General features: G+C 41.8%; 2 protein-coding genes across 3 annotated transcripts in view; one reads left to right on the top strand and one right to left on the bottom strand.

The window, feature by feature from the left end:
* Positions 1–606: 606 nt before the first annotated feature.
* Positions 607–16,716, bottom strand: RUVBL1 (RuvB like AAA ATPase 1). Its single transcript, XM_063164771.1, has 11 exons — positions 16,527–16,716; positions 15,664–15,750; positions 14,912–15,044; positions 10,907–11,058; positions 9,556–9,645; positions 8,582–8,731; positions 7,228–7,291; positions 6,386–6,584; positions 4,570–4,672; positions 1,491–1,582; positions 607–1,192 (listed from the first exon to the last, which is right to left on the bottom strand). The coding sequence occupies exons 1-11, from the start codon at positions 16,665–16,667 to the stop codon at positions 1,033–1,035; spliced, it is 1,371 nt and encodes a 456-aa protein (XP_063020841.1). The 5' UTR covers positions 16,668–16,716; the 3' UTR covers positions 607–1,032.
* A 6,469-nt stretch (positions 16,717–23,185) lies between these two features.
* EEFSEC (eukaryotic elongation factor, selenocysteine-tRNA specific) overlaps positions 23,186–24,057 on the top strand; it is a 120,800-nt gene continuing 119,928 nt past the window's right edge. The window contains exon 1 of one of the 2 annotated variants that reach the window (XM_063164770.1): positions 23,186–23,255. Coding sequence is in view for 1 of the 2 variants with exons in the window: in XM_063164768.1 (XP_063020838.1) it covers positions 23,460–23,730 (271 nt within the window). In the remaining variant the exon portion in view is untranslated. Of the gene's footprint in view, positions 23,256–23,452; positions 23,731–24,057 lie in introns of those variants that run through there. The other variant, XM_063164768.1, reaches the window with a different exon arrangement.

The following is a 24,057-nucleotide window of genomic DNA, read 5'->3' as shown; positions in this document are numbered from 1 at the left end:
TCATCCTCTTCAATGTCCACTTTGCACATGCTAAAAAGGACATTTAGACCTTGCCTCCTGTGGTAAATTACTATTTTTCCCACACTACCCCAAGAAATGCTTATTTAAGTAGCGTACATAGATCACCTCAAAGTGCTGTGAAGCAATCAGGTATCCATGCTTCACACAACTGAGAATGTGAGACTAAGCTGAAGTTCATCCAGACTGTGCAGAGAGGGATTTCAGTTTTAGTTTGAAAACTTTTCCTGGTTCTGAGTGATCAAGAAAGTGGGGATAATGCAAAAAATAGCTAATCATGACGGAAATGAATTTTTTAAAATCTGCTTTAGGAAAACCCAAGAAAAATTTAAGTTTCTCTGGGGAAAGGGCTATAAATAGGGCAAAGATAATGATTATGTATTTCTGCATTCTCTAAGGAAGTCTTCAGAAAATAAAACCTAAACCCTACAAAGCAGTAATCAAAAGGGCCCAATCTATCTTTCCCTTTGCTGCAATCTATTTTTGTGTTGAAGATCCATTTCACTCATATTTGGCTTTTTAAATTTCAGTTTATTTGGACTGTTTCTTAGGTCAACATCCAGAGTGAACACACACACACACTTCCAATATTCTTGACATGTTTTATTATAAAGCACTTCAGACAAACTTTGATTCAAAACCAAAAAGTTATCATCTGTAAAAGGAAACTATTTTAAAACAGGATTCATAAAGAAAATAGACTGTTCTTAAGCATCAACTTTAGTTGGAGCTCTTCTGTAACGAAATCTAAAGACAAAACTGATGGGCCAAGAGCTACTAATGTCACATATACTGATAAAAGGGAGACTAAGATGTTACACACAAACCATGGAGCATCTTATTGATAATGAAACAGGAACACTCAATAGGTAATTCTGGCCTGATAAAGCAGTCCAACATTTAAATATTCTTCAGTCCCAAAAGAGACAAACCATTAACATTTCTCATTCAATAACTAAGCCAGCCTTGGCTAAGGGTTAAAGCTACTTCAAAGCATGGAACATGATAAGCTCTTCATTTCATGTACTTCTCCTGTTGATCAGCCAAGATTTTTGCTGAGGATTTAGCATCATAGAAAAGTTCATTTATTTCTTCAATATGCTCTTTCTCAATGCTGTCTTTCCCATTAATCTTGGCAAGCAGGTTAGCTGGGGTCAGCAACTGCACAGCATACCTGTGATCAAACAGAGGCAGATGAGTAATTACAATTCAGTGCATCCCAGGGAATGATGACACAGAGAGCTGGGACATTTGCTAGGAAACACAGCTCTAGCAGCAGTATGAGAAAGCCAGCAAGCACTCCAGCACGTTCATTCATTAAAGAAGAAAAGAGGAGCATTACCACTCTCTTTTAAATGATTGTTAACAGACCATGTCATTGTAAAGGAGAGGTTTGTCTGCTTCCAACAGTGAGTTACCCTACAGTGGCTTTAGACCCAGTCATGCTGAATAGAAAACTGTGCCCAACTTACCTTAGGGTTGTCTTGGTACCAATTTCCCCTAAGTGGTTTAGAGCTTCTTCACTGATGTTAATCCCTTCTGTCTGAGCACGAAGTTTGGTGATCTGTTGGGAAGAGTAAGTGAGGTATGTGCCCAAGCAATTAACATGCTAAATTACTTAACTTAGTATCTGTAAACTGTCAGCTTAGAGATGAGACATGCTACAAAACAAGATGGTGTGGAGAGTTACCCTGGTGTAAATTATCACTAAACCAGAATTTGCAGAATTCTAAGTCTTTGAAGAGGCAAATATAATGGTAAAAAAAATCTTATCACACAAGGAAGGTAAAGTAACACATCTGGACTGCTAATCCTTCACGGTAACTCTGCACACTTGGCAAACCCTATCTACAAATGGGGAGGAGAATATGAGGACTTATATAAGAAAATGGAAAATGTATGCTAGAAGTTAGTGGCAGCTGGAGGCTTCTGGATAGCCACAGCAGTTACTGAATTCTGCAGCGTATCACTGGTGCTGCACAGCAGAGCCCTCTTAAAAGCCCTACAGAAAACTACACCCTTTCCTTAGCAGCTCACAACACACTTTTTATTCAATTGACAAGAAGATAGTAAAATAAATCAAAAAGTTACTTTCTATGATTCACCTATTCCTTCAAGAAGAAAAAAAAATCACTAAGAAAAATCTAATCTTTCAAGAACAGTCTCAGGCTTGTACCAGTCTGAGGATCTTTACAAAGTTGGAGAGGAAGATATCACCAATAAGCCTGAGCATATAAAGCTGTAACAAAAGTGGCACAAGTCTCTCGGTAGTCTGTATTACCAGCTGAGTGATAAGGGGCAGACTGGATAATGATGTTGTGTTGTAGTGCAGAGATAACTCTGGAACTGCAAGCCTCATATAATACAGGTATTTTTCACTTTGGCAGCTTTGTAAACAAGATATCAAGAAGCACTCGTTTAAATTAAAGCCATAAAAATGCGCTCAGGAAGCAGAGGAAGAGAGGGGCCTGAAATGGCAGAAAGTTGGTGCTAAGATATGTGCACTGAATATTGGCAATGCTGCTGCCAATTGCAATTTCAGGCTGAAGATTTTTTTTTTTACCTGTAGATCACTCAGACATCCCCTTCCCTTCATTCAAACACTGCTACTTTGTTCTTCCTCTGCTACAAACAAGGTTTTGAATGTCACATCTTCAACAATGTTTTTTAGAATAACTTTTTATCTGTAACCTGGTAGAACACTGCCTAAAGACTAGGGCCCAAGCCATTAATCCACCACTTGCTTACATATCCATTTACTATGGAATAGGAAAACAAGTGTTTATCAGGTGAAATACATCAGGAACAAAACATCTCAGTTATAACCTTTAATATCCAAGGCACATATGCAAAAAAGTTTGATTACATCACCTGACTAGAATAAGCATAAAAGTGCATTTTTCCCTATTCTAGCTGCACTAAGGTTACTGTGTGTCTTCTCTCAGAGCAGCACTTCACAATGAGATTTCTACTTTATCAACATGCTCAAAAAATATTTTGAACTGGTTATGAACAAACTTTCAGTAGATACATGACCAGATTCTGTGCTGATAAAGGACTCAATGGTGAAGGCAAAGAGTCTCACACAGAAACATCAGCAGCAGAAACTTCGTCCTAACATGAAAGACAAATAATGAGAGCAAAAATAGAGAACTAACTTACTTATGCCTTGTTTTTACCCCCATCCCCACTGTACTTAGTTAGAAGCCAAAGTTAAGTGTAATAGCTCCTCCTCTTCTCCCATGAGAAGTTGCCATTCAAAAGCCTTAATTTAAGGGAAGATGAGGTTATCTGACTATGGGAACATGATTTATGGGGCCAAATGTCTGAACTCTACCTTTAGGAAATGTTACTCTGAACACTTCCTTTCCTTCAGCCCTGGGGAGGTGGAAATCCCAGCATTTTACCCAGCCCTTCTGAACAGCAGCATTCAGTAAGTGTCTTACCTGCAGGGTAATCCAGCACTAACTACACAGAATTCACTTACACTACAGGGAAATCCAGACAGTCTTTAATATCCCCAGGTTGAGTAAAAGTCACACATGAAAATTTGTTTTGTAGACTAAACCTAATTGTATTGTTAAATCACTGGGCTGCTTCTACTGCAATTTACACCACAATGCTTCAAAATGTCCTCTAGGTACAAAAAAAAATCATCCTGAGAACAGCTCAGGACATCATCAATGAAAAGCTCCTCAAACCAAGTGAAATAAAGCTTTGCCTCTGTTCCATAAATGCATCCACATCACCTTGGCACTTCTCCAGCAGCAGGAGACCATTATCTGGCATAACACTCTCCTCCAGTGACACTATCTCTTAAATAATACAAAGAATTGACATGGTAAACCCTAATGTCTTCTGCATTGTGTCACTTCCCAGCACTGAGAGGCTAATGAGGGGGGGATCTTTGACACAATGCATCCTAATGGCACCAAGCATTATAATCAATATACAATGCATTGTGATGGCCCCACAGGAAAACTTCCAGGCATTTGGAAGAATATCTCTGCAACACTTTCTGTGTTTATGTTTCCATACTTAACCAGGGGCATTAAATTCTCCCTATTTCAGGAGACAGCCCCAGTAGGTTAAAGGTACATAAGGGCATAAAGGCAAAAATGCAGCACATGAGGGTGTATTCCTCAATCCCTCTCATGTGAGGGAAAAGCCTGAGGTCCGGGACTAAAGATCCCATGATGTGACACTTCATCTTACACCAACTGAAAAAGCATCACCTGCTGAAATCTGCAAACTAGGGCAAGTACGTCTGTGCAAGAGGCAGCTTCAGCTAACAATTCATCCCTTCCTGCAAATGAGGAGCCACTTCCAGCTCCACATGTGCTCAGCAACTCCTCAGTGGCTGGAGTCAGAGAGGTTGTGTGCACAGCTTTAACCAGCTCTCTGTATTGACTCCTAGAGAAGCAGGCTTTTAGCAAGCAGGGAGCTTTCTGGCACAAGCCCTGGTGACCACAGAGCCAAACATCTCTACACTAACAGAACAGACAGAAGCTCTGGGGACTTGTAACAAGCTCCTTAAAATGCTGTGCATACCTGCTTCATTTCCTGGGGCGTATAGAGCATGGTTCTGATAATCATGACTCGATCCAGCAGGTCCAATGGTATTCCATGAGGAGACACAATATCCTCAGTGCCTCTAGAGGAGAAACCAAACAGAAAGAAATCAGACATTACTGGGAGTTCAGTACATTGATTTGGTTAAAATCAGTAAAGAGTGACTATATTAGTTTACAATTGTTGTGTGTCCACAGAGACACACACCCCTGGGTCAGAGACAGGAAACATTCTGGTCTAAGGTTTATTCCAGACAGCCCCAGGGAAACAAACACTATTGCTGGAGCTCTTAAATGTGCCTCAAATATAGTGAGAGGTGCTTTCTTGTATTGTCTCACAATACAGCCTTAGCTAATGTTCCAAGGCATCCTCCAGCAAGGAAGAAATCATTCTTACTAAGTTGTTTAGCAGTATCAGCAGAAATTATATATATTATCATTCTTTTGGAGAACATGCCCTGTGGCTGAGCAAGGCATTCTCTCCAGTCCCTCCAGTGAATACTTTGGTGGTTTACATTCCATGCCTGCAATCCAGCAAACTGAGAAGTTTAGGTCTCTGTATGAAGGACAGGGCAGGATCTAGATCCCCAACCACTTTGTTTGACATGCAACTCCCAACAGCACAGCCTGCAGACACATGCACTCTTGGGTTCCCAGGACCACTGTAATTTACTGTGAAGTCAAAAGATACCCAGATTTAATTTAGGAGAATTACACAGATTGCAGTAAGAACAGTGAAGTGCTGGTGGAGAATTACACTTTTAAGTTCAGTGCTAGTATTTAGGTAGCTGCAGCCCTGGCCATGTTCTCCAATATTAGCTGTCACTAATATATGGAAAATTTCCTTTCTTAAATCACAGCTTTTTCATAACAAGATCTGCAGTGAATCCATGCTGACGGATCTCTACTTCCTTTACTTTTACAAGACAGCTTTTTTACATCTTTGCAAACAGACTGAAGTAATGTCCATCCTAAACATTTTTGAAGGGCTTATCATTCTCACTTCTACCCAATGCAAACAGAGAAATATTAATACCAGATGAGCCACTATGAGGGAAAGGAAAAGCTGGTTATACAGCTGAATTAAATCAATCCAAAGAGTAGCAATCATTGCTAATGACAGCTTGTTTGGACGTAATTAGACCTAGACCACAAACTGGTAGTAGAACTTACAGAAGACTGAAATCAGAGGAGGGAACTTTTACTGAACATGCAAAGAATGCATTTTGTGGGTGCAAAATATCAAAGTGAAGTGGAAATTAAAAACAAGTTGGTTGGCAAGACTGAAGAATCACAAAATGTCAGACCAACAGAGCAGGAAAAGGGAAAGGCTGAACTGTGACACACTTTACCAGTATGAACTAGAAGCTGAAGTCTGAGGGAATTAGGATTGCAAGCAGCAAAATAATCCAGAAGCAGGAAACAATGGTATTAGAGGTTTGTAGCTCTGGTGCTTTTGATGTCCCCAATGTGCAGGTAACAGATGTATGGAGGTATACAATGACAATGGTAACTGTCACAGATCACCCAGAAGTGAAACAATTCAGAGACTGTCAGAGGAGAGACGTGTTAGGGGAAAGGAGGAATTCCAGTCAGCCTGGTGTTAAATGCTTGTCCCATCATGAAGCTCTTGAGCAGCTCTTGAGCATGAATGCAGCTTGCAACTCATGCAGAGGATTATCACAGGTGCCAATTTGAGCGACAAAAGCCTTCTAAGATTGTAACTCTACTGACACAGCTAATTCCAAGACTTTTGAAACAATGTAAAGTGGCAAATTCCAGTTTAGCCATCCTACCTGATAATGCAGTTTCCTCGGTTGGAAGCAAAGATGACAATGGGGGAAATGGAAGATTCCAGGGCTCGGTGCAGGTATGTGAAACACTCAATGTCCAGCATGTGAACCTCATCCACAAAGAGCACACCTGGCACCAGCTCTGCAATGCCTTGATCAATGTATTTGTTCACCACCTTATTTATCTCTCCTCGAAGTTTGTCTGAGAACAAAAAGAAACTGTTGGTTGTTCTGCCAGTGAACTATGGGTCAGAGGGTAAGGCTTGAAGTAAAGAAAATTCTCCTTGAACTTTTCCATGGTTTGGTATCTTACTGCCACAAGGAAAATACCTGTGACTCTAAAACTTTGTGACATTTCATAGTGCTGGGGAGACATCTGTGCAACAAAGTATTTCTAACTGAAATACTCACATTTGAAAAATTCATGTCCTTAGACAACTGTTACAGAGGTGCCATTCTTCTACCCCACCAAAATTCAGTATGATTGCTACATCACTTTCTAGAATTTGTGCCTTACTGCTGTATTCAGTTTGGCTCTTTGTTGAAAGCCTGAACCTCACACTGTGGCAGGGATGTTGTAGGATGGGCACTGGCATTCTGACCTCTCACCAGAAGATGGGTGCAGAGCACTGGATACATTTTACCACTACATGCACGAACCAGTAACCTGTACTGAGTCCAGCCATTGTAATTCTAGCAACTGTATCATGCTTTTGGAAATCTGACTATTTGTGATTAGATAGTATGTAGTTACTCATTTAAATATAGTAACACTATTTAAAATCATTGTCTAACTGGAAAACACATAGATTACACAATCTCAAAATGCCATACAAGTTTCATACCAGTAATTTCAGTTTTCTTAGGTTTCATCAACTGTCCCATCATAGAAAGGATGTCTTGTCCTCCCTAGGAAAAGAAAGTGACAGATCAGCTTTGAGGTCATGTAGTAAGCACACATTTTGGGAAGGTTTTAGATCAGGAATTAGTCAAAGAAGTTGTTTCTAAGAGCAGTCTTTGATAATCTGTCAAAGTTTCGGTCACCTCACCACAGGAGTATTCTAAACAATCACCTAGCTACCCCCCCATCCTTGCTCATTTGGAGAGCATAAAAAATCAAAATGAGATATCCTCTCTTGAAAAAACTGTCACAGAGGAACTCTTAAGGAATGAACTTGTCAGGGCACACAAAGATGTGGACTGCCTGCATGCACAGTAGGTGCTCAGTCTGTCAACACAGGAAGAACGATTCTAAATTTTATAGCTTTTTAATACCATTATTTTTATCAAATAATTATTTTTGTAAATTATTTTGAAATTGAATAAGTTAATGAGTTGTATTGTTTTACTGTAGGGATTCCAGCATTTAAACTTGTTAGTGACTTCTGGTTTTGACAGAGATAGAATTCCCTCAAGAGTGGATTTATGTGAAGACACAGCAAGGAGTAATTCTTCTATTTTCTGGGGTTTCTTTTGCTACAATACATGCAGAGCCCTACTGAAATTCACAAAGAAGTTTAACAAGTGACTATGAAACATTTCTGAAACAAGTAAGAATATCAACAGAATACACAGCAGTCAAAAATACTTAAGACACCTTTTATCACAGTCCTTGCAGTTTCCACTTCATAATTATAAAACCATAAACACAGAGCAGAATATATTAATCTGCATTCAGAACTTCCATTAAAATGAAATTATGCAGGTCTGGCTGTTGCTACCTCACACCTTACCTACCTCAAACCTAGGCAGCTTTCCCTCTAGAGAGAAAGCAATAATCCCTTTTTCTGGTCAGAGGCAATAGCCCACAATGCTCTTTTTCTGCAAGTGATGAGGCACAGCAGTGGAGGGAAAGAGAGCAGGGTCTAGATTTTGCATTAACTGTGAAGGTGGTGGATTCCAAATACCTGTGTGGAACCTGTCCTACAACTCCCAGACCATTCTCTGTAGTGCCAGGAGTGTTATCCTGACAGTATTCCATGGTGCATGAATTCTAAGGAAACAACTGCTTTAACCTCCTTAACTTCCATGGCAGAGCCCTGGGCTAGACTGGCTTCCAGGTGTAACACCTACTGCTTTTCCTACAGTGGAATCTTTGAGGGTGAGTTAGCTCAACTTCCTACATCTCGATTATTCTGGTAACATCACATCTATCCCAAATAATTTTTCTGTAAAGACTTAATCTGTGAAGTCAGATACCTGAGGTCGAGCATTGGCCACATCCAAGTCATGCAGGGTGACATCCTGAATAATTTCCTTTTTCTTGTGCACGTCACCTTTTGGCAAGGGAACATACTCTTCAGCTTCAAGGTCAAATTCTGTAGCATAGATATCACACCTGCCTTGCCTCTGAGGAACAAAAAGGAGAAACCCAGGTATAGAATTAATTTCAGTACCAAAACCTTGAGTGACATGAATTTGATAACATGGTTAGTTCACAATTCCAGTTCTGACAAGCTTCAGCTGACAGTTCAGACATCCCAGTCCCTACTTAGCAACAGGCATACCCTATCTGCTGATCAAAGCTCAAAAACTCTGTTGAGAAACACCTGATATTTTCAGTGGCAACAATATTCTACTCCTCTCTCCCCTTCTTTTACTGTACACAATTCTTGCTAAAGGACAAATCCAGCAGATTAACCAGAGATTGGGAGAACCTCCTTTGTAGGTGGGTGATTTATTATGATAGAAAATATTATGCTCATCCATTAAACAGCAAGTATCACTATACACTTTCTAAATCAGATATGAAAAGAATGCTAACTAATGCAGTATTCCCTTCTACATGTATATATCTTGTGGAGAAAATATCAGAGCGATAAAAGAAAGATTAAATACGCTGCACATGTCAGCTTGAAAATGACTAAAGTTGTTTGGTTCTTCCCCTCTTCCCTTAGAGATGCCTTGATCTTACAAAAAAGAAAACCCATCCAGACAGCATCAGTGATAGCTTCCTTGCCAGATGACCTTAATTGTGAACCAGATCTCCACATCCTTTGGGTGCAAAAGAGACTTTTCTCTCCCGATAAGGAAAGCACTGGGCTCTTTTTAAAATTTCCATGTAACCATACCATGTCAGTTAAGGTTAATAAATCAGAGAACCTTCTGACAAAGGCAGAGAAAGGTCTGCAAAAAACATACACTTGCATAAAAGTACAGAACTTTTCTTTTACCTTGACAGCTCCACTGTTTGCTTCAATATAAATAACGTCACCGGTTTCCACTCGCTCCTTCTGCAAGCTCTCAAAAATGCTCGGGTCCAGCTGGAGACAAGCAAACAGCACAGCTGATCAAAACAGCTCCATATTGTTATGGTAAATAAGGTAAAGAAATTCAGTTTGAAGCTCACTCCCATCAGCTGAAATTAAACTGCAACTCACCCTGACAATACCTCTAGGATTTTATAAAGCTGTAACGTTTGGAGTAGGGATAGCGAATAAATCTGGAAGATGCACAGAACTTGCTGTCTTACAAAAAAATCTGCTATCCAAAAGGAAGTGACAGTGCCAGAAACATAATGGTACCAGCTACAAAACATACCTCTGAGTAATGTGACAATGTATTTATACTCAATAAAGAATAATTCTCTAGCTTTCCAGGAAAACTTTTATAAAAAATCTGCCTATAGCATTGAATATATGAATCAATATTCCTTCATTTCTTGAGTCCTTATCCTCTGTGGAGCTCTGTGAGGGAGAGTGGGTGTGGAATATATTAGATGCCTTTGTTTCTCCTGGTACATGTTTATTCACTTTTGCTCTTCATTTCCTTGTTTTCAGAGTGAACAAATGAAAGATGATACTTAACAACAGAGACAGCTTTTAGTTCTCTCCAAGTCTGACAGGGAAATTGAAGGGAGACAAGAAAACAAAAGGAAAGTGGGCCTGAGTTGGCAACACACCAGCTCAATTTCCAGTTCTCTATCAAATATTCACTAGAGCATGACACCCCATGTAGAAAGAAAAGATGTGACAGAAAGAATAATTTATATTTAAACAGGCACTATTTCCCAAGCTATCCTCAAAAATTTGGTTCCTGACAATCACAAAAACAAAACCAAACAAGGCCTTTCTCGTATGTTTATTACCATGAACATTAATTTATAGCCAGGGTCAGAGTGTATCACAGACTGAGATAGAATGAAGCTCAGATTGTCAACTCAGCCCATTTTTTGTGGTATTTGTCATTTACAAAATTGCATCTGGATCTCTTCCTATCAAAACTCACTTTTAACTCCTTGAAGACATACAGGTGAGTGTTGCCAAACAGAAACAGCAGCTGCTCACCAAGTGATCATGGGTTTATCTCCTATTTCTATTAGTAGGACACAAGACCAATATCTAAATATCCTACATAAAGCAGATAAACAGTCAGGATAAAGTTGTCTAGCCAAAGAAGGCAGCCTCCTGGCAGCTCCACCTGACAGAGTGGATCAAGAGCTTGAAATGGAAATAAGAAGTGCTAAGAATAGAAGCTGCAAACCCAAAATACTTAAGGAAATCTCTGAGACTCTACCACACTTACCTTCAACTGTTTGGTTCCCTTTGCAGTTTTGAGTCCTATAATTACATGGCTGATGGTTTTGCCATATCCCCCCATGGGATTCTCAGTCTCACAGGGAGTCAGTTCTGTGACTTCTCCTTCATAAACTTCCTTGGTCTCTTTAATCCTCAACCCTGCAAGAAATTGTTTAACATTGTTTCAGTATACACTTGTGAGTCTGCTGCTTTACTGTCAACAAAATGTAATTTATTGTTAGGGTGCATTACATTTCATGGTAATGTTTTACTTTTAAAGGCAGAAAGATGAATTATTGCTCTCTTCTTCAATATTAAGCGAGAATATCCATCCTGTACACAAGAATGACGCTCAGCCCAAGTTCTGACCCGCTAAGAAGTTTATTAAACTTTTAGAAATTACTTTCTTCTATTTCTAATTATTAGTTCTTGAAGTAAATGCTAGGATCCTCTTTTTTCCCTCCCACAAACAGGGAATTGCTTGATTTGCTCCCTATGCTGAAGCCAGAAATACAGACCATCTTCTGAAACTAGTGACATTAATATGACATTTATACAATTTCTGGACCATCAAAAAAGCCCTGCAAAGTCACCAAAAATATAGAAGAAAAAAAGTAAACTTTATATTTTAGCAACTGAGTTAAAAACACAACATAAATTGATTAACAGGTATTGTGCTAGAACATAATAAAATTACTAAAAGGTTTATGTATAATTCTAAATATTTTTCCAGTTAATAGCAAAAGGTGAGTTAGATAAAATTTAGCAGAAATTGCTACAACACAAATTTAAAACTATTTCAAAATAGCTGAAAATTACATCCTCACTTTGTTATTTTTCAGACAGCCAAGCAATCATCAGAATATCTGGCTATCTTCTGTTCCAGTCAATTACTGTAATTAACTAGGTTATTTTAAATTGATAAATAATATAGAGCTGAAGACATTTGCAGGCAAACTGTTTCAAAGCAAACCCACTATCATCACCACCACCACTACAATTATGTATGCTCTTACTACACAGAAGTTCAAAGAATCCACATCTGAAGAAACTCCATGAAGTATTTTATGAGACACACATGCCATACCAAAAATAATGAATGGACTGTAACAAGATATAGGGAAGTCATCCTGCCCAGTCTGAGGGTATTGTGACTTTATAAACCTTTGCTTGTTCCGTAAGTTTTCATTTTGCTTTGAAATAGATCAGACACTTCACCAGTAATTTTGAGCTGCTGATAGAGGCTATAAAGAACTGACAAACACGAGTCTGTCTCCCTCTACTGGGCCCAAATTCAGACAAGGATCTGAAATGTGAGAAACAGCCTAACTGTGACAAATTCTTGGTAGGAAATGTTTGCTTTCTCACTTACGATGACATAAAAATTTGTGTACAAAGTTAATTTCAGTAGTTTTAAAAATGTTCTTCAGGTGTGCCAAAGCATCAGACAGAAATTAATGAACCTCTGAATTAAAAAAAAAACTGACCTAGACAAGGCTGCACCACACTGGCTCATGAGCAATGAGTATGAAACAATATGGGAATCTGCACACTGAAACTGCTATAGCCACCAAGTGGACCAGGTTGCTTGTCCTCTTTGTTTTGCTTTAGATGTCCAGCACAAGCTCTACCCTGCTCTGAAAATGTGGCAGCCTGTTTGTGTTTGGAGTATGACTTGTATGCTGCTGAAGCATGCAATGAATCTTCCAGTTCCATTTCATCTGGAAAGAATCCAGTTCAAGTGCTCATTCTGCTCCACAAAACAAGTCAAAGCCAAGTCAGTGAGGGCAAACCCAGGGATTTGCTTCAGAAGCATTCCTCTAATCCAGACTAATGTGCTCTTAGAGAGGTGTCTGTAGAAAATATTCACAGACGAATGTGATCTGAACAAAGGTAATTGATGCTTTGAACTTGCTGCTGATTATCCTTTGATTTCAAATGAATACCTATGTGTCAACTACAAACTTCATTCTCAGTGTTCTTAGAGAGATCTCCTACTTCCAAATCAGACCCAAATCCAAGGCAGCAGCTGTGGGCTGTTTGATGCTTTGGTTCAAGAGCACTCCGTGGAGATGAACAGGGTTTGCTTCACCCATTGGCAGGTACAGCTTGGCAACACAAGGAACAGCTACACCACAGAAGTGGCTCCTGCAGCAGTTATTTCTTACTGCAGCTGAGCTCCTAACATTAGCTGCTATCATCATCCTCACCAGCTGCTAATGAGCTCTATACTGGATTCTCTCTCCCAGGTTAAATTACTTTTAACCCATACAACAATTTGATCTCCTCATTTCCACTCTGTCCTTTTAGGTTTCTTACATATTATAATCTCTCTACTGCATCCCAAACACTACTTGGCCATGAAACTACATTGAGTCTGTTATTAAAAGACTCTTAACAATAAAAATTCTGTAGACTCAAAGTCCTACTTTCTTGTAAAGTGATCCAAGGAAAAAAATCCCAAGTATTAAGTAAAAAATTTGATGTTAACATCTCTGATAATTTTTAACAATTCAGGTGGCTAAATCCCTTGAAAGCAAAATGCACATCAGCAATGATGATGCACACAGAACCTGCTACCAAGGAGACATACAAACAAACAAAACTTAATAAAACCTAAATTAATACTTTCAATTACTGATGGACGTGTGAACTGAAGCTTCCCTTGCATCCAGACCCAACCACACTGCACAGAATATTTTTTTTAAATGTACCCTTGTAAAATATTTCTTTAACTAGCAGGGAAGGTAAAACCTGAGATTAAATCTCAACTGGAAAGTGTTTCATTATAAGAAATGGTGGTTACTAGTCCTTTAAAATAATTTGGAGAATTTTTTTGAAACACAAAAATATTCAATAAAGGCTGTGTTACAAAAATGTGACATGGAATTCAACAGGAAGGAATAAAAGAAGCTCCATCTTTCATTAACATTAATATTTGTTTAGAAGTGTCTCTCTACTGACATTCAGGGAATGCAGGGAACTAACAATGTAGCTGGCTGTTAAATCTCTGCTATCTCTAGAACTGACAACATGGATGGCATAAGTTCCACCTGCTGGTTCAGGTTTCCAAACCTCTGACAGGGAACTTCATCACATCAAGGAAATTTTGCAGACTACTGAGGCTTCCCTCCCCCAGGCCCTGCCAGTTTCATGGTAACCAGAGGACCAGAGCCTACTGAAAGCTGCTTTCTTATAAAAGTCAATGGAATAGAATACTTTTGTTTCACTGAAGAGCTGAGAGGCTTCACCCTGCTGCTGCCAGATGAAGTCCAAGAGGAAACATGGTACTGAAACAGGAAAATTACTGTTAATATGTTCAGGGCTAAAATCAACTGGGCTCTCTTTAGCAAATCCTCACACAAACAAGGGCCACTTCTACCTGCATTTATCAGCTGTCAGCAGCAGCTGTGTAAGAGATTTTAGATAGTGACTGAGGCTGTGCTGCAAATTAAACCAATTTACATCAAACTTGTAAATGCACTGTAGAATTGAGGATGACATTAAGTTACAGTGTTTATTCAGTTGGCATGGAACTTTCTCTGTGCTCACTGGAACAGTAAGTCAGGCTAATGCTGCTGTTTGGGAGCCCCTGATTAAGACTGTTTATTCAGTAGGGTGAAATCACAAAATCAAAATACAGGAGGAGCATTTTTCTGTCTACAAGTATTTCTGCTAACATAAGAAACTAAAATTTTTTTTTTCTTTCAGCTTTATTAAATCACAGGCAAAACAGAGAGGTGAATGTGGAGGATGAGAGAATCTGGTGAAGTATAAACCAAAATACAAAAATTGAATTTTGTTTTGTTTTCTGTTTACAGTTTGTAAACAGAAAACCTGACTCCACTAAGTGTGAAAGAGATTCACTAAATTAGGATCAGCACTGAAGAAAATAAGCATACAAAAATCTGAAAATGTCTTGACCACTGAAAAGTTTTTCCTTTTTAGATGACTGGGAAAAAGCAAAGTCAGTATCATGCAAACACTTAATTCTTCTTTTCCTGAAACTTACCAATTGCACGTCGGAAGTTTTCCATTAGAACTTCTGTTTTCTTGATCTCAGTGGAATAGACCTCACTTCCAACCATAGGACAAAAAGGAACTTTGCTTCCCAGTTCCTGAGCAATAGCTAAAGCCAAAGCAGTCTTTAAATGGGAAAAAAAAAAAAAAAACAAACCACAGACATTCATTTTGGAGAGAATTAAGAAATTATTCCTTTTGCATAAAGTTAACTTTCCTCATTACATCACCTTCTATACATCAATTACCAATTTAATGGTAAGACCATTCTGTCTGACATGTATTTCTCACATATAACAAACCCTCCTCCAACACTGGTGACCTTGGCCAAAGACTTTAAAAAAAACCCTGAAAACACAAAACTGGGCATTTGAATTTGAGAGTTGATCCAGATGTGAAAAATAAATAAATAGCACGGGGGAAAAAAGAAAACCAAGCAAAAAATATTCTGGCTTTTAATATAAAAGTAACTTCTAAAACTTTTTCAGAGGCCTTGTTACCTATGTGTTCAGTAACCTATAAGAGGTGGTTTGAATTTAAAGATGCTGAACACATCACTGGGTACTGCCAGTGTCAATGACACCATAGAAGTAAAAATATCAAGTAGAAAACTACATCAATACATTGACTGAAAACAAATTCTAGTACATGAAAACATTTTGTAACCACTATCCCAAAACAGTTTTGACAAATTAAAATACATTTGAAAATACTTTATTTTGTAAAAAAATAGAAGAGTAATACCTTGCCAGTTCCAGGAGGTCCTGCCAACAGCACTGCTCTGCCAGCCATTTTTTTGCTTTTGATTAGCTCCACTATAACCCCACATGCCTGTAAATTAAATATTTATACTGTTAACACAAGTATTGCTATAGTATCCTTTGTTTCAATGCTACTTAAAGTGTTTGGAAATAACAGGTTTAACAAAAAGTAAAGATTTCAATTTCATGCACACAAAAAGAAATAAAATATTAGGGAAACATACTTTCTACAATCATTTTATCTGACACAGACATTAAAAATCACAGAAAACGAAACTCAATCTGTGAGCCCCGACTCCTTTTCCACTCTTGCAGTCCCAAACACAGAGGGAGGTTTGAAAGTAAAGCCAGAAATTAATCTTGGCTGCCTGAGCCGAAGATCCTCTACAGATCTCCTTTCACAGCCAGGTTGGACGGGGCTCTGAACAACCTGCTCCAGTGGAGGTGTCCTGCCCTCGGCAAGAGGGTTCGAACGAGAGATCATCCTTAAAATCCCTTTCAACCCAAACCAATCTGGGACTCGGCGATGGTTTTCCTTAAGATCCCTTCCAACCCAAAGCAATCTGTGATGGTTTTATCCGGCCCCCGCACTGAAGCGGATGCTCCGGTCCCCATCTGCACCAAACCCGCTGACTTTTGCTCGGTTCCGTTGCCTCTAACACCCCAATTTCTACGCCGGTACCCGGGAGACCGCCACGGTCCCTGCGCGGAGCAGGAGCAGAGCAAGCACAGCCCCGAGCGCCCCCATCGCATCTCACACGGCAGCGGCCACACGGAGGATCCCGGGCACGGCTCTCACTCTGTGCCGGGGACTTGTCACCCTCACCGGCCCGGCGCCGCGCTCACCTCCCGCGCGTTCTCCTGCCCCACCAGCCCGGCCCCCGCCGGCTTGGCGGCGCCGCTCTCGTCCAGCCCCAGCCCCTTGACATGGCTGTGGGCGGCGATGCGCTGGGTCTTCGAGGTGCTCTTCACCTCCTCGATCTTCATGGCGGGGCACGGCGGGACAGCGGCAGCTCCGGCCCGGCCGCCCCGCGCTCCTCGCACGCGGCCCGCGCGTTACCGGGGCTCCCAGCGCGCGCCGGCGCGCCCCGCCCCCGCCCGGCCATTGGCCGCCGCCACGGCGCTCTCGGCGCTCATTGGGCGCGGGGCCTGTCCGTCAGCCGCGGGGGCTCAGGGTTTTAGGGTCCGCCCGCCCGTTTCCGCGTGCGGCGCGAGCGGTCGGTCCGGGCGGGCGCGGGCGCTGCGGAGGAGTAGGGCCGGGAAGGAGGGGGGCGGCGGAGTGGCTGTGCCTGGAGTCGCTCAGGGAAACGCTGGAATCGGTGCCAGGGTCCGGTTCAGAACGTGGTGACCCCTCATGGGCTGGACCCTTTGAGCTCGGAGCTCTTTTCCAACCGAAGCGGTTCTGCGATTCCCTGAATCGGCGAGGGGGGTTTGGGGAGAGGCGAGTGGAGCCCCCCTGGAGGCGGAACCAGCTCGTTCTTGCTCGCAGGTTTCTTGGCCCTGCAGCACCAGGAGCACTTTCCTTCCTTTCCTTCCTTCTTTCGTTCTCTCTCCAATCCGATGTGGCTCTGGAGCCAGTGTTTATGCTGCTGCCGGGGCTGGGGCAGTGCTGGGTGCCCCCGGCTCGGTGTCCTGCCCCTTGCCCGCCCACAGCCGCTGACAGCGCGCCAGGAGCCCCGAGCCTTATCCAAACCTCGGCTGGCTTTAGCTCACAAAAATAAGCTGGGGCTTTTCCAGGGTGTTTTCTAAAGCTTTGTCAAAGATTCACAAAATCGTTAAGATTGTAAGGGACCACTGGAGACCGCCTAGTCCACCTCCCCTGCCAAGGAAAGCGTGGTGGTCTCTCACCTGCTAGGTTTTGCTCACTGTTTCTAGCGCTCAGTGAAACTGCAGAATAATTCTGTTCTATATCTTGAAAGCCTTCCTGTAAGCATTAGAGGCTGTAACATGTGCTGCACCTACAGCATGTATTCCTTATGAGCTTGGAGCAATTGAAATGGGTGAAACCACTCCAGCTTCCCATCAGTTCTTTTCATGGCCTGGCAGAAAAATCTGTATTTCCAAGGTCTGATGCCACAGCTCCTGACTGGGGCTTGGTGGTGACTCCTGCACCTTCTGTCAGGGGTTTAAAAGTTTCATATGGAGATCACTGACAGTGAAATTTTAGATGGGATCTGGGCGCCTGCAGTTCCAGTGAGTTCTCTCTGTTGTAGGTACTGTGATCTCTCCCACAGAAAAAAAGACAAGGGACTCTTCCCATAGATACAGAGAGTTTTCTGTGATTATAAAACCATGTCTGTGTCTGCAGTGTTTGAAGCCAGTGGATTAATGTGGTATGAGGCAGGACTGATGTCTGGTGCCATCTTGGCTTTCCTGTGCACTGCCAGGGGAGTTGCACAAGCAGTCCTGTGACAGCACAAACTCAGAGAGCTGTTTTAGGGAGAATGGGAGTTATGGTTCAATTTGCAAAAGCCCAGTGAACCATATACATGCTATTCGTTCCCTCTTTGTTCAAGAGCTTCCATTAGTTTTGTTATAAATGTAATTTGGCAAAGAAAAGACTTTGCTTATTGTTGCTTGCTTTTTCTGTTAATTGTTCTGTCAGTTTATATTTACATACTCTAGTTTAAATTTGTAATTACAATATAATTGCACACATGTGTGGTTCAGCACCTTTGTAAGGGTATCCTGCTATAGAACCATTCAGCTAAGAATTTTTGACTAGCAAATATGAGCTATTCTTTAAATAATTAGAAAAGTGTGTATGTCATTAGACTCTCTACATCCTCTCAGGGTCATATTAGTCGCAGAATACAAACACCTAATGGTAGTGAGCTGCAGACTTTTTCCTTTGTAAAAGAGCAAATATACAACTCTGATTTCTCCAGTGCATTAAACTGCCCCAAGTGCTGTGGGTAAGTCTGGTCAGAGTTCAAGTTTCTGCCAGTTCTGGAAGAATAATTAGCAAGTCTGGTAAGAGCTCTGAAGGCAGGGGTGTTGCTATCAAGGGGTTCAGGCTAGGAATGACCCTCCTTCTCAAAAGGGTGAAATATATAATAATTTGTTAACTTAGACTGAAACTTGTCCATATGGTCCACGTTATCTTGTTTGATGTTGCAACAAGACCTGTTTTTGAGATTATGGCATTTCAAAGTCTATTTAATAATATTTGCTTATTTATTTTTGGTGAAATTCAATATACAGGAATGTAGATGGTAGGAATAGAGAATTGCTGTTAATTTTCACTGTACCTTGGAGGAAGGATAGAAATATTCTATGTCTACAAAAATCAGATATGCTACATAAGATTCTTCAACTTTGGAAATACTAATTAGGGATTTTTCCTGCTTAAAGTGGATAAGAAACAGAGTGTTAATTGTTTGTCAACAGCAATAAGATATCTCAGACTCAGAATTTAGAGCCTAAAACTTCTGTCTGCTAGTAACCATTGCTGTTCAGTAAATAAAATCTGCTGCCACAATGAAGGTACAATTTTAATATTGACCTGCAGAAAATGTGATTGAAATTATTTGGGCTTGTGTTTATAGTAGAAGAGGATACCTCAATAGAAATAAAAGTAAAAAATAGTTTGCAGGATAAATGTAAGGCTGGATTCTCCTTATTTGCTCACAGGTATTAACTGTGTCAGGTTTGGCATTGCTCATTATATTGACTGTTTTACTCATTCCATATGTTCTTTGAGGATTGTCCTGAAGCTGCAGTTAAAGAGGGGCAAAAGAGGATATTCACATGAGGGAAAATAAACAATAATCCATTAGACCACACAGGATTAATTGTTTATTCCCTAGGAAGAACAGAGTAGAAGTGGAACTACTGGGAAGTTTAGAACTAAACTTCCACATTGTGTATCATCTTTTACAGCTGGTGTCTCGTGTTGTGATGCATCAGTACGAGGAAATATAAAACCTCAACTTTTACATGATTTTCTGTGATTTTTTAAAGGTAGTTAATGTATTAGAGAGGGAGGATAAAATAATTCAATTGCAAACATGAGTCTTCTTCCTCCTTTGTCCAGGCCACCAGATGGAACATAGGTCGGTTGTACAACCATCCTGCCCAGCTCCTTCTATGGATGCTTTGAGTATAATTTAATATTTCACTAGCCAGCTAACCAGAAAAAAAATATCACTAACAGTCTGAACTGTTATTCCCCAGGTTTAACCAACTCATTTTACCAAGGTTTCTTTTGCCCCCTGGTTTGAGGTCCTCTGTTTGGCACAGACGTCATGCGATACCCGAGGTGGGAGCTGGAGACCTGAGAGCTGTTTTCCTAGACTAAATGTTTGAGGTTACAGGACGTGGCCTAGTTTCACATAAGCTTTCAAATTTCAGTGGGACATGCTGAATCCTGAAACTGTCAAATAGTGTATTATTTTTGGAGTGAGAGAGAGTATGTGTGTGTGTGTGTGTGAATGACCTTTACATTTTTACCCTATCCCAAAAGTCTGACTTCCTGCCCTTTCTCCCATGAGTCCATAAACTTGAGCATTAAAGTGAACATGTTTTAAGGAAGAAATTCCATACAGGAGAGAACAACTGGGATGGAGAATGGTTTATTTATGGGAAAACAGCTAAATGCTACAAATTTTGGGAGGGATATAGAAAAATCTGGAGAAGCTGGGATTCTCTCATTTTGCCAGGTTTCCCTCTCCCTCTCAGTAATACCAAGACCTTCATGTAGGGGTGGGGAGTGGTGGGGATAGTGGTCATGTCTTGTTTTGTTCCCTGCAAAAGAAACTGATTATTTTTCTACTCTTCAAAGGAATAGGAGTGATGTGAACTACTGAATGCCACACCTTAATTTCAAAATTTGTAATTAATTCTAAAACTTTGGAAGCTAACAGAATGGACCTTTCTAAATGCTGAATAAAAGTGCTTATGTTTGTCTTTATCATATTTCTTCTTTGATATTGGTGATTGAAGTTATTAATTTCACAGGTACTATGTGCACTCTGATATTTCCTCAAGTGATATGTGACAAAATTAGACCCACAGACTTTAAAACGCTGGAGACAGAGGTATGATCTCAGTGGTAACAACAAAGGTGCAGGCACTGAGTTTTTTTCCTTCCTTCTACAGAAGAGCAACTGCTTCCCTATGTTGAAAGTTGCAGATCTTTTCTGTGTCTAAAAAGATAAAATTAAACCTCCATTTCTATTCCTCCTTATTGCAGGTCACTCAGGAGTAAAAGAAGGGCCAATATTTTTATGTGAGGAGTGGAATGAAAACCATTTTCCTGTGGATTTTTATCATCCTTCCTTATTAGCTATCCTTAACAGAAAGAATTATATTTTTTTCATCCCATAAGTTCTATCCAGTATCTCTCTAAATTCTGGCTGAGCAAAATGCATCTCTTTGTTATGCTCGCAGACCAGAATGGATCTCAGGTGAGTCCTGCTGTGGCCTCTTACATCTGAGTATTGAAATGGGACCTCCTTGACCTCATTGCCAGTTTGCTCAGGAGTTGTAGAAAGTTTTAGACCTTTCTACATTGTCAAGGCTTGTTGAAAAATAGCTGTTATTTTAGATGTTTCGAGAGGATTTCTGGATACTACCTTTTCTGGTTGAAAATCAGATCTTTTCCCACCTCTTCCTTCTGAACTCATCTAACAATGCTAAAAGAAAATAATTAAAGGGTAGGTTATACGATACAGGGATATCTGTGTGGATTCTAACTTTTTAGGGCCTTATGGGAATTGATGTAAACTTTCCCTTTCCTTTGCAAGTGCACATTAATGTAACATATTCAGCACAAGGAAGTGTATATGAGCCTTATGATTTAACAGGAAACTATTCAAAGCCTGGGAACTTGGTCTGAAAAGTGACATTATGCTTAATTTGGCTCCCATGACAGATTCCATCAGGCTGAACTATTCTGCTCAAGAAGCTGATTAGCTAGGCTAGCTCAGTATTCCTTGAGAGTTCATGTCTTTCCTTCAGGGAGACAGTTGTCTCTCAAATAGCACTGAGTGCTAGGAAGAAATGCAATTTTTTTTCCTCTTTTTCATTTGAGTCATTGATTCTGTCATCTTGACTTCCACGTATTTGGGAAGGAGGAGTAATTTGCACCCAGCTTTAAACCAAACTTTTTATATTGAAAGTGTTGGCATATAAAACAATTTTCATTGTAGGAGATAGCCTGGAGTTTGGAGTCAAAGCCTCAAAACCAAATCCGTGATGTTGACAATAGCCTTAGGCAAGTCATTTTACACTTCTGGCTCATTCATTAGTTATTCGGGTGTGAATGTTATTACTATGAGCAATATGTATTACTGCACAGAGTGAGCAGAAAAGCAACTGCACTTCCCTCAAAGAAAAAAAAAAAAGTAGAATATAGAACAAGTCTAGTCTACTTTGACACCTGTGAGAACTCCAAGTCGGTGACACCGTCTTGGTTTCTTGGCTTGCAGAGAGCTGTAATCATTTGAAGAGGTACTCTGGGCTCCTTAGTCACTGTTGAAATGCTGAGCACACGTATTAAGCTTTATCCTGTAAAGCATTTATCTCCCTGGGTAATCTGTAAAGCGAAGCGACTTAAATCAGTGAAGGAATCACGCCCTTAGCCTCTAAAATGCCCTCAGGCTTCTCCAATGTTCATCTGCTTGTTGTTGTCTGTTTTGGTGGCGGTAGCGGTGCTTACCAGGAGATCTGTTCACCACTGTTAATAATCTTGGATTCTGCATTCATTAAAGATATGGTTTTTAATGCAGCATTTAACCTTAGACATCCCTTTAGAGGAAAATTAATTGAAGGCTCGAATTTATTAAGTGTAAGGTGAGTAAATGATCCAAACGTGACCTTCTTCTTCACGTGGGTTTGCAATGTCTATGGGACTTCAAAATCAAACCTGGTCACCGCAGTTCCAGCAGCACCGGGGCTTGACTGGGGGCAGAATGGAGGGGGTGATGTGACAGTGAGCGTGTTTAAGCAGCTGCAACGTTTAATTAGCGTGGGCGAGGTGTGAGCGAAGGTGTGGATGCTCAGGGTGAATCCCATGCCCCCTTCAGGCCGGGAGCACATGGGGAGGGGCCCCAGCTGATGGGCATTAAGGTAACCTGCTGAAATTGGTACTCCCTGAAACTGATCAAAGAAGTTTAGGTTCGTGGTCAAGTTCAGGGGCGACATGCTGGTTTGCTGGATGGAGGATTTATCGATACCAATGACAGAAGTTTAGGTTGGATGATTAAGGAGAAGGTGAGTCATGAAGTGAGCATGATAAAAAATCAGGGGCTGGGGTTTAGTTGAGGCATATCATTAAGGAGGGGGAGAGCCCTCTTTCTTTAGCTTAAAATGCTAATGTTGGTTCATAGCTTCTTAATGATTAGGATGATATTAGAGAGGACCAGCTTTTGAAGTTAGCGGGTGCGGTAGATTCTACCACGACTGGCATGAAACTGCAGTTAGCTCCGCAGATTTCTGAGCGTTGTCCGGAGACGACTCCGGGTCGAGAGGCGAGCAAAGAGGTTTGGTTGAGGCGTCCTGGGATCGCGTCGGTTTTCACACCTAGGCTAGGACAGCTCATGAGTGAAGTACATCGTCTGCAGTGAAACTCAGGTGAGGTGAGCTGGGGCGTGTGCCGGGCCGGCGCTCCTCATCCCCGGCCGCGGAGCGGACGAACCGCGCCGGCTCCGAGCAGCCCTGCCCGGCGCTCGCTCGGCCCGGCCCGCGCACCGGCCCCCGGCGGGCGGAACGGCGGCGGCGGGGCTCGCGTTCCCGCAGGGGCGCTGTGGAGACGGACCGTGCGCGTGCAGCGCCGCCATGGCCGCCCGAGTGCTGAACGTGAACGTGGGAGTGCTGGGCCACATCGACAGCGGGAAGACGGCGCTGGCGCGGGCGCTCAGCACCACCGGCTCCACCGCCGCCTTCGACCGGGCGCCGCAGAGCCGCGCGCGGGGCATCACGCTGGACCTGGGCTTCTCCTGCCTGCGCACCGAGCTGCCGCCGCAGCTGGGCCCGGGGCCCGGCGTGCTGCAGCTCACGCTGGTGGACTGCCCGGGGCACGCCTCCCTCATCCGCACCATCATCGGCGGTAAGGGGGGCGCACGGGGGCCGCCCCGGCCCGCCCCGGTGGCTGCCGTGCCTCCCGGGGCGCTCCGGGCCCCGCGGGGCTGCGCCCGCCCGTGTCCGCGGGGGAAGCGGGGCCGCCGGGAGCCGGGGTGTCCGCTGTGCCCAAACCGAGGGGACGGGGCGAGACGGGTTTTTCACGGGCCTATGGCTTTGCTGGGCTTGCTCGTAGTTGCTCTTCACGTAAAACAAACTGTGCTCATAGGAAAGCACTCTGTACACGTGAGTTCTTGGAGTGCTGTTTGGATGGGCAGATGTGCTCAGGTTTCTTATACTTACTAGAAAAAAGGTT

Source organism: Melospiza melodia, chromosome 10, assembly GCF_035770615.1.
Source record: "Melospiza melodia melodia isolate bMelMel2 chromosome 10, bMelMel2.pri, whole genome shotgun sequence".
NCBI classification, from domain to species: domain Eukaryota; kingdom Metazoa; phylum Chordata; class Aves; order Passeriformes; family Passerellidae; genus Melospiza; species Melospiza melodia.
This window is presented reverse-complemented; position numbering and strand designations above follow the sequence as displayed.

Bases quoted from the DNA above. Each gene is read 5' to 3' on its own strand.
- RUVBL1 (XM_063164771.1), bottom strand. From the start codon at position 16,667: ATGAAGATCGAGGAGGTGAAGAGCACCTCGAAGACCCAGCGCATCGCC. The intron at 11,059-14,911 runs GTAAGTTTCAGG...AATTTCTTGCAG, and splicing joins AAACTTCCGACGTGCAATTG to GGTTGAGGATTAAAGAGACC. The intron at 8,732-9,555 runs GTAAAAGAAAAG...TTTGTTCCTCAG, and splicing joins CAAACAGTGGAGCTGTCAAG to AGGCAAGGCAGGTGTGATAT.